At 35.6% G+C, this 10,729-nt stretch overlaps 2 protein-coding genes across 2 annotated transcripts; one reads left to right on the top strand and one right to left on the bottom strand.

Moving 5' to 3' along the window:
• The first annotated feature begins 235 nt into the window (after positions 1-235).
• On the top strand, positions 236-5,905 carry LOC135207578 (mucin-2-like). The gene is made up of 3 exons (XM_064239425.1): positions 236-380; positions 2,093-2,266; positions 3,614-5,905. Exons 2-3 carry the CDS (start codon positions 2,093-2,095, stop codon positions 5,813-5,815), a joined length of 2,376 nt encoding a protein of 791 aa, XP_064095495.1. The 5' UTR covers positions 236-380; the 3' UTR covers positions 5,816-5,905.
• A 627-nt stretch (positions 5,906-6,532) lies between these two features.
• On the bottom strand, positions 6,533-10,504 carry LOC135207579 (leucine-rich repeat protein 1-like; the record flags this gene model as incomplete). The annotated part of the gene is given in 4 exon segments (XM_064239426.1): positions 6,533-7,072; positions 8,407-8,607; positions 9,220-9,332; positions 10,274-10,504. Coding segments are annotated over 4 exon segments (771 nt in total), but the record flags the coding sequence as incomplete, so codon positions are not given.
• Between the last annotated feature and the right edge of the window lie 225 nt (positions 10,505-10,729).

Below are 10,729 nucleotides of genomic sequence, written 5' to 3'. Positions count from 1 at the left end.
TGGGTTTCATCCTCAGTTCAGTGGTTAAAAAGTTGATAATATGAAAGTGACTTTGGCTTGCTCTTTCTTCTGGAGCTAAATTACATGTCATTGTTTATATATTATACATATGTTTGTGGGCGCGTATGTGTTTAACTTGAAACTAAGAAACTAAAGAAATCTCTCGGATTCAAGTGTACGAGACACGTACTTTTGCAGCCGATGTTAACCACCCCTTCCAAATAGCACAGGGCGGGCTGCTACTCGGGACACAAGGGAGATCGGTGGGCGAGGATAATTAGGACACGAGTAAGTCCCAAAGTAAACATGAGCAGGACTGCAGGAATCTCTGTCAGTACACTGAAGCAACTGACGGTGTTCGGACGAATTGAAACAGGAAGGTCTGTACGATTTCTAAGACTTTAGAAAGTGGTCAGCTTTGTTAAAGATACGTCGTAATTTTCATATACAGCATGATAATTTTAGTATTAATGGCAATGAGCGGAGAATGGTTTATGGATCTCTGGAAGTTTTAATTAGTTTTCTGTTTTATAAACAAGTGTTTCTCGTACACAAGTTCAAATGAAAGTAATGAAACTAATTATGTGGTCGTGAGTGCATCTGAATGGGTAAGGTGATGATGATGCTTCAATCCTTGGATCATCTCACAAGGGGCAATACAGACATGTATTATTATTTTGGTTTTCTTAGCAAGAATATCTCTAGGAAAAAAAAAAAGTTTAACTACTACAGTCTTACTTTAATTCCTGATTCGAGGATGATCCCATTAAAAAACCAAAAACTCCAAACCATTAGCCACTTTATATAGGCCTACCCACACAGAGGGCTCACTCCAGCCCTTTCGAGGTCTTTCTCTCGTCCTCCATGCTAACACCTATGTATGAATAACCTATTGTCCTATATTTTCTCCGTAGGAGCAAACAAAATAACGGCACAGTCATTCTCAAACTACTTAAGTACAGAAAGTAACATTGTGTAGGGAATAGAAATATAAGCCTATAGGTATTTGGCGTTCGAATCCACACTGGTTAGGAGACTGAAATCAGTAGTAGTAACTAACTACACCATGCAGAATTATAATATATTTCATCTCAATTCTGTCATATTCAAATTACATTTTCACTCATCCTCGCTACTGTGATGTGATATTTGGAGGTTTTTTGTTTTTATGCATGTGCTCCAATATACAGTCTCTAGGCCTATTCACATGCTCCTCTAAACCTTTTGAAGAGGTATCTTAAGCCTGTTTTCTTTAGGTTCATTGAGAGATGGTTGACGTGTGCATTTATTTGTTTATTGATTTATCTGATTTATTAATTTCCCATTTGTATTTCATTACTTTTCACGTCCCTTGGTCCCGTTATTCTTTATTATTTTAAGTACGTATGTCACTCTATTAGGTGGAAAAATCACTTTGGTTGTCTGCAGCATTTTTAGCTTATTATTATCTAAGCATAGCCTTACCTAGCAACCTTCCACATCATATAACGTACATATAGTGAAATTAAATATCGAAAATTATACATATGAACGCGGAGGAACAAGTAAATATTGCGAATTTACTCGTGAACATTAACCAAAGATAATGAAATGTTGCCCCAGAGGAAGCCAAGTTAGCAGCGAAGTAATGTATCTAAAAATTTTTCCCTTTATTAAATATTATATATAGTATATATATATATATATATATATATATATATATATATATATAATGTTTAAATGTGTCAACAGTGCAAGGACAAACTATACTGATTAACGGGGTTGAAATGTGAGCGCAGCTATCAACATTTAGTGCAACAGAACGCATCCGATTAGGATTACTTTTTCAACGAATAAACTCCATTCTGAGAAATGATGTCCTGCGTCATTTGCCCGATGTCGCTGATGCAATGACATCAGCATATACACCATTTCTCTCTTTGTCTTCGAAGTGAATGTTTTGTTTATATATGTGCTGAGTCCAGGACACGCGCGTTTCAGAATCTTAAAAAACGCGGAGCCATTTGAACCTACTAAAGTCGTACGTTACATTCTTCATGCGACTTCAATAAACTTATACGTTAACGAAAACTCAAACATACCTCGTTTTCAGATGACACCCAGGACTACGATAATAGCGGCTCTTGGGCTGCTTCTGGTAATAGCGACGATTTGCATTTTGCCCCTCAGCGCCCACCCTTCCTACCGCCCAGTTGAAGAAGATGGCCATTACGGAGTTTCGCGCCAATCGGCGCCCGGGATGCGTCGTCTGACTTGGTGGAGATGGGTTAGTATATCATCGGAAGAACCCATAATAATAATTTTTTTGTGACAACAAACATATATATATATATATATATACCAAAGTATATATATATCATATATATATATATATATATATATATATATATATATATAATATATATATATATATATATATGTATATATATATATATATATATATATGTATATATAGAATATATATATATATATATATATATATATATATATATATATATATATATGTGTGTGTATATATATATATATATATATATATATATATATATATATATATATATATATATATATATAACTTTATGCATATCAAAATTACTCGGAAAAAATATACACTAACTTAATCGGATTAATGACCCGAAGATGTCGTTTATTAATTTAATATATAAAATTCTGACTAAAAAAATATAGAAGAGTGTAGATATAATGTTGTACATGTGGGGTAATTAGAGAAATTTGCCTAAATAATAAGAAATATACCCTCTTATTTATCCATACATTTGCTGCCTTATATCCACCCTTTTCTATATTCCTGTAAAACAAATTACATTAATAAACGATACTTTCGTGGGTTTATCTACTTTACATTTACCAGTTTAGTTAGGGAAATATATGCAGTAAGAAGAGTTGATAAATAAAAAGGTCACAGCATATAAAAATGTGGTTTGTGTAGGCCGCCTACAACTGCAGATTCGTAGAGCTGTGCTGTTGATGTTTTCAAGTGAACAAGTTTTTCCTGTACTTATCTTGAACAGAAAAAACGACTGCACAATATACTTGCATTAAAATTTTAGAAAGTTAAGTGAAAAAATGGCTATAGCAAATTCAATGAAAGTCATGACCAAAAACTAGACGCCTCAGTGGCGTGGTCGGTATGGTGTTGGCCTGCCACTTCGGTGCCCGCGAGTTCGATTCTCGTACATTCCATTGAGGAGTGAGAGATGTGCATTTCTGGTGATTAGAAGCTCACTCTCAACGTGGTTCGGAAGTCACGTAAAGCCGTTGGTTCCGTTGCTGAATAACCACTGGTTCCATGCAACGTAAAAACACCATACAAACAATACAAACGACCAAAAACTATAAAACAAACAAATTTGTAAAGGCATAATGGCCAAAAAAATTAAAAGTGTTTGGTGAAATAAATGAAAAACTTAATAGTGAAATCCAGATAAAAATTGGAATTTAGAAACCCAGAAACTGTCAATCCTGTTTTAAAATGTTACCAATATATTCTAAACTCACTCTTTACTTGATAAATAATAATATATAATAAGTAAGAATGTATCAGACCAAACTACCGTTTCTCCTCTTTTGTAACCATTTTCTGTCCATCCCTCAGGGTCGTAGGAATGAGAATAAGAGAGAGAAGGTTTCAACTGAACCTCCTACAACAACGGTAGCAGCTCCCATGATGGAGTTCATCACCACCACCAAAAAACCGAGCAGGTGGAGAGCCTGGTTCTCCAAAGCTAAGGAGAAGATCTCAAAAGCCGCCAAAACAGCGGCAAACAAAGTTAAAAAAGATTTCGCGGAGGTGAAGGACAAGTACGAGCGGGGCATGCTCATCGTAGGCGATGCATCGAAAGATGGGTTTTACAAAGCTGGCAAGGCCATTGTTTTGGGAGCCAAGAAAGTGGGTAACGCCACGATAAAGGCTGGCAGAACTATCAAGAAGGGCGCTAAGAGACTTGGGTCAGCCGTCAAGCGAGGCTACCAGAAGATTCGCCTTAGGTTCGCGGGGCCGGACGAGAAGTTCAAAATTCTCGCCAACCGCATAAAAGACAAAGTGGAATCGGGAGATGAGAGGGCCGTAGAACTTTTAAAAAAGATCGGGATACACGTCAACGTCTCCGACCAGAAGGTCATTGGATCACAGGTCGTGAATAAGAACATTTCTGTGACTGAAATTCTCCGCAACGAAGGCATGCTGTCGAATAAGTCTTCTTCCTACTTCACAGCATTGGAAGAACCAGAGAAGACAGAGGAAGGGGGTGATGAATTTCACTCGGCAGAGGAGGACTTCGCGTCAGAAACGAACATCACAGATACTAAAGTAGAGTACGAAAGAGCTAAAACAGAGAGCGTGACATCACCTGATTCAAGAACCACATTACATCTGGAAGACACCACTACTGAAACATCAATATCAACCTTTTCTGGGGGAGTTCCTTTACTAACCGAGTCATCTACCCAAGCAACTCTGGGAGATAATGTTGACAGTACTGGAAGCGTCCTTTCAACAGAAGATGAGAGAGTATCACGAATATTACCTACCGTCACAAAAAGTACTCCTTTAACTGATTCGGTATCAACAGAGTATTCAACATCCTCAACAAATGCTATCACTACATCCGATTTGCACTTTCATTCAACAACTATGAATTCTCCTACAGAAACATTCCATACCACAGCTATATCTCCCTACGATGATGATACCACATCCAGCTCTTTGGTGGACCAACCAACTGAGGAGATATCACTTTCAGAAAACACAACAGCTTCAGATAATGTAATGAGCAACACTGACACTAGCATTCAAACTACACCTTCAACTATCAGCCCAACAACATTTATAGATATCGATAAGCCTATAACTGCAAATACAATGCGTCCATTACACTCAGATCTATCCCCTAAAGATGATTATGAGACAACGTCGTCATCTTCTTCACCTGCCCCCTTAATTGAACGTATTACATCAACTACCCAAGTTGTAAGTTCATCACCTCCTTCATTTACATCTCCAGACTTCGTAACCATTCCTGAAGAAGCATCTTCAGTCTCTTCTACAGTTACCTCTCCAGCTACAACTCGACATTCTTCTTCAACTGGCATGTCAACAGATGTAACTTCCACTCCATCAGTTGTATATGCTACAACGTTTGGACTTGAAATTACAAATACTTCAACTACTTCTCCATCTACCACCACTACCTACACTTCACCAACCACTCCTGTAACCACAACCTCTTTTCTGGCAGCCATTTCTACTACTACTCTTCCTTCAGCCACTTCTCCAACTACTTCTACAACTCTTTCTCCAACCACTTCCACAACTATTACTATTCCTCCAACCACTTCTACAACTAGTACTACTCCTCCAACTAGTAATACTCCAACAACTTCTACAACTAGTACTACTCCTCCAACAACTTCTACAACCATCACTACTCCTCCAACCACTTCTACAACTGTTCCACCAACCACACCACCACCTCCTCCAATCACCACTACATCAAGTACATATCTCCCAACCACTACAGAAAAAACGCACCCCCCAATGTTAACCGAAACCAATAGGGTGCTTCCAGCCACCCCACCCTCCGCAAGCATCCACGGAGACGAGGAAACAGCAGTGGAGGAAGCCTACGTTCCTCCGCCTTTCCCAGACGTCTTCAGTGACGTTGAAGTCCATGACAGACTGAGGGAATTCTACGACAACGGTGACTTCAGCCACGCCGAAATGGCCGAGGTATTCAATTTCGACCCAGACAATTACGAGTACTATAAATATGATTACAACTACGAGGACTACGCATGATAAAAACGTCTTCTGGCTATATAAGAAAACTGCCATTTCGTACTGGCATTGCATGGTATTAAGCAAGGAAATAAATATCATGGTTACAAATCTACATTTTTATACCCTTCTTCATCATGAAACTTTGATGTAGTATAAACTTACTTTGATCTCTTTAACACCTTGACAAAATTTGCCATAGACTCAAAACTTAGAGTACAGCATTCACAAAATGACTCTGTACAGGTTAAATCAAATGGTCTTGTTTTATCATAAAAAGAAATGGCATCCAATAGAATGCCTGAACTCACAGAGATCAATCAGTGTGTTAGTTGTCACTGAAAACATCATCTGCTTAAAGTTGAACCAAGTGACGAATGGAAATTGTTAAAAAAAAGCAGGGAAAATTCTTATAGATATGTACTTATCAATGGGTCCACTTTCTTCAGGGTGCATGGATGAATAACCACTCTTGTCTGGAAGACAAATTTGCGAGTGCATGTCTGAGGACGTTCTAAAAGTGAACGTGGACACAATATGATTGAAAGAGCTATGATGAAACCTATAACATGATATTACACCAAAGATCTATAAATAAGTATTAAAATTTAAACCTTGCCAATATCTGAGATCCTAACTTTCAATAGCAAACCACATGATTTACAAGTCACTCACAGCATACCTAACTTTCAAACATGAGACTTTCACAATAATAACAGGTGAAATAAAAAAAAAGGAGATATATCAAAACCAACATTTATTGATATGAAAATATAAATAAAAACACTACACCATGCAACATGAAGGGTATATAGTAATACCATGAAAGTAACAATAGTAAAAACAATGTAAATGAATGTAGATAAAAGATATACTGTACTTAAAAAACTATCAAAAAGTAATTTTATCATCAAAACTTATAAAGTTCAAGACATTATATGCAAAACATAATAAACCTGCAATGAATGAAAATGTAAACTAAAGGATAACGTTTAAGCAACATCAAACTTGATCATTGGGTAAATAAAATGATACAAAATTGAACAAGTGGGTCATCTTTTACAGTATCTATCACAGCATCTTTTCGAGCAAAGTGTGGCCATTGCAGCGACATGATTACTAACACTAACTGAGATTGAGTGAGCTATCTTTCTCACATCAAGAGAGACATAAGCAAGGGTATGTGACTCGTAGCAAAACCCTCCACATAAGCACTTCAGCCAAGAGTATAGGTAGTCTGCTAATGTTGATGGAATGTCGGCTGCTGTCGGACGTAACCTGGAGAGCATGAGATTTGTGTAAAGTTATGTTGTTAAAAGTTTATGAAAGGGTGTCACACCGCAATACAGTATGCCCTCATTTCATGTTCTTTTGTTTACAACATGAACACTTATATACTTGCTATGATAACAAAACTGGTTACAAAGTACATTCTAAGAACGGCTGAATGCTTTTCAATATTACCAAGGTCAATTACAAATAAAATTCTAAAAAACAGTGGAAAACAAAATAGACAATGTTAGGTATTCTGCATTTACTTGTTACATAAGGCTGACTATAATGCAAGACAAGCATTTACTACAATATATCTCTAGTGTTAAAATGCAATGAGTGCAACTGATGGATCAATTTACTTTTACAAAAAAACTATGCAATGAAATATTAGATAGCAAACTAACTACTATTCACAGTTTAAACCTACATTAAACGGTAAAGGCATTTCACATAAAATTCTAAAACACAAAATAAACCATTCAAAACTAGTTTGAATAAACTACTATCCATGTCTTTAAAAATAAAGAATTTTAGTTTATAAGCTTGCCTAATCAGAATTCTCTTCGTGGTACTTTTGAAACTCGGCTTAAAAGGTCCATACTATACTCTTTGAAACACAAACAAGAATTTGTGGCTGTTCTACTGCTAACTGGATATAATTAAAGTGAAAATCATTAATGCATTTGTTACAAGTTCTGAGTTAGTTTCTTTGCCCCTGCTGCCAAACTTACTTTCCCTGGTTACATTCTCCTTGATTTGTATAAACTCATCTTCTAGGAAGCAGGTTTATTTCTTCCTTGGTAGTCAAATTTCTCTCCAAGATTTGTGTTGCTTGTCTCACTAACCTCTACAATAAATAATGATATATTCAAATAATTTTATTTCTAATACTGATTGCCTTTCTTTTTAATCACCTAATCAGCCATACAAAAAGGGTCTATTCCTGCCTGAAATTGAGTTATTTTATCATAAATCACATTTGTAGTTTTCAAATGTCCAAGAAACTGCAGACTTTTGTCTTACAGTCATAAGAGAAGTAACCACCGGCAGCAACTGCCTCAATATTTCATGTTTGCAGTGCTGGAAACATCTTAACAGAACTCAAAAGACTTTGACTATTATTTATGATTACCTACATATGTACAAATCATCAAATCACCCATGTAACTCACCTTTTCATCATTTTGCCTTCTCAATTCTACGTGATATTTGAATTCATGACAACTCACTAATATCTAAAGATAGATATGATATCTGTGTTCTCCACCTTTTCTGTCTTATGCACTTTTCTGCCAAAATGGGAGAATAAAATGCAAAATTCCATCAACAACACTTACCCGTTACGCATGCAGCTCAAAGCAGCAATTTCCTTCAAGCGTGGAAAACTTCCATGAGATTTGCTGACAGGGACAAGATTCAGCCGGTCTCTATTATCCCCATCAATAAAGGAATTGCCAAAAATATCCATCTCTTCTAGCTGAAGGTGAACTAATGTGGCTGGTAATACTTCTAGTTTGTTATGACTTGCACTGAGGAACCTAGGAAAAATCATTATAAGAATTATAAATAATAGGTATAAGTGTTTACAGTACTGTATTGTTTGCTATTTCCTAAGTATATGCAGCACCTTTTCACCAGTGACTGAATTCACACACCTCATCATTCTCTTTCAACTTTCTTACTTTCTAAGAAGTCTAACTGCTATTGGACTAGAGGTGGTCAATGTCCAAAAGCATATTATCAAATTGCTTTCTAGTCTCAATTTTAAGGAATTCGTGAATTAATGCATTATAATATATTTGATGAAGAAAACTGCAATTATAGTACATTAATAACTTAATGCTCCTTTTAAGCATCTCTAAATTTGCTCAGAAATGTAAAAAATACAATAAACTCAGAAAAAAAAACACACACACACACAAAAATAGCTGCATGTTCATACATAACAAAGAAAGGCAATTCAGTAAAATGAAGCTGGTACTGTACAGTGATTAAGCTGAATAAACATGTAGGCATAACAAGAGTGAGACTTGAGTTCCAGCTACAGGATTATCTTAATTCATTTTTAATTCCATATTACTTTGAACAGCCATAACAGAAGTGGTATAAGCTTACAGTTGGTATCACCAGAGAAACTGTATAGTACTTACTTGAGGGCCTGCAGTCTATCCAATGATAACGGAAGATACCTAAGCTTGTTGGAACTAACATTCAAGTTGACAAGCCCCTCCAAAAATTTAAGCGTAACCGGCAACAACTCCAGCTGAGCAAAGAATAAGGACACTCAACAGTGGTTTGCATACAAAACGTTTATGAGTTTTAACTCAACTTTCAACTTTATATTAGGGTATAAATCTGGTAGTAAAACTTGAAAAAGTACTGCTTCAAAAACTTCTTTCAAACACTGAAGTAATGCATTGCATCTTTGCTTGAAATCTTAAGTTCCAATTGGAAAGCCTAGTGATTACCAATGTTCAAAGTCTACGAGACTCATTGTTTACTTGAAGCCTATTTACATAACACGCTAGAAATAAAAATAAAAGCCCAAATCATGTTGGTACCAATATTTGTTCCATACTATTTATGTCAAATCAGTTGTTGACCAATTATATACTAATCAAAACTGTTGTTTTAAATCTTTAAGAGAGAGAGAGAAAAAAAGCATCTTTTACATTAAGACTCTTCAAATAAACAAAACTGACAAAAGATATTACTGTATCTTTTTTTTTTTATTTCCTCATACAATGCAGCACTGTCATAATGTCAAAGTCATACACATTTCCAGGTAAAGTAACTTCCCAAATCTTATCAATTTTCAAGCCTTTTAATACTAAACTGACCTTTGTTCATTAATATTGTTTTATATCATAATTTTCATATTCTAAGATTCCTTAACCCCAAAAATAATTTACACCCTATTTTTAAAGTTATGATCTGGAATCTGTTTTTTCATCTTGATCCTTTTTGGTTTAGTTATTTTTGGTTAAAAAAAAAAATACTGTACCTTGGATTTTTGAAATCTTACTGTAACACTTAACAAAGTTCAAACAAATGCAAATGTTCTCATAATTTTCACCAGTAACAAACATTTTTTTAACAATTTTGATTGGCAAAAGGTTCAAAATTTCCAGAAATTATACACAATCCAAATATCTAAAAAGAATGAGGTGCACACAATAAAAAATAAGAAACTCAGAAACTCACTTCATTATTAGAAAGATCAAGACGTCTGAGAGTTCTGGAGAGTTTCCCTGTAAAAACACGATGATCAATCTCTTTAAGACTATTGTGACTAAGATGCAACTCTGTTAGGCACTGCATCCTATTCATGGCCACTGGTAACGTACGGATGACATTGTGGCTCAGATCAAGAGACTTCAGTCTCTTCAAACCAATGATTCGATTTTCTACTCTGTTAAGTTCAACATTATTTACCTGCAAAGTGGAATAAAGAATAATTATGAAGTAATTACAAGAAAGACTCAAAACAAAACAAAATTGTTTCAGAAGCAAATCTAATTTTATTCAAACCCACTTGTTTACAGCTGCCTAACCCTGTAGTCAGCAGCTCTTAAGACATAACAAAGCAGTTAGCTGTAGCATTTTATATGCATCTCACAAAAGCATGAGTGAAAAAACGATAATCATGATATTGTTAGT

This window comes from Macrobrachium nipponense, chromosome 32 (genome assembly GCF_015104395.2).
Source record: "Macrobrachium nipponense isolate FS-2020 chromosome 32, ASM1510439v2, whole genome shotgun sequence".
NCBI classification, from domain to species: Eukaryota; Metazoa; Arthropoda; class Malacostraca; order Decapoda; family Palaemonidae; genus Macrobrachium; species Macrobrachium nipponense.
The sequence above is the reverse complement of the archived record's forward strand: the minus strand, read 5'-3'. Positions and strand labels throughout refer to the sequence as shown.

Coding starts and splice junctions, on each gene's coding strand:
- LOC135207578 (XM_064239425.1), top strand. CDS start 2,093: ATGACACCCAGGACTACGATAATAGCGGCTCTTGGGCTGCTTCTGGTA. Junction 2,267..3,613: donor GTCTGACTTGGTGGAGATGG/GTTAGTATATCA, acceptor TCCATCCCTCAG/GGTCGTAGGAATGAGAATAA.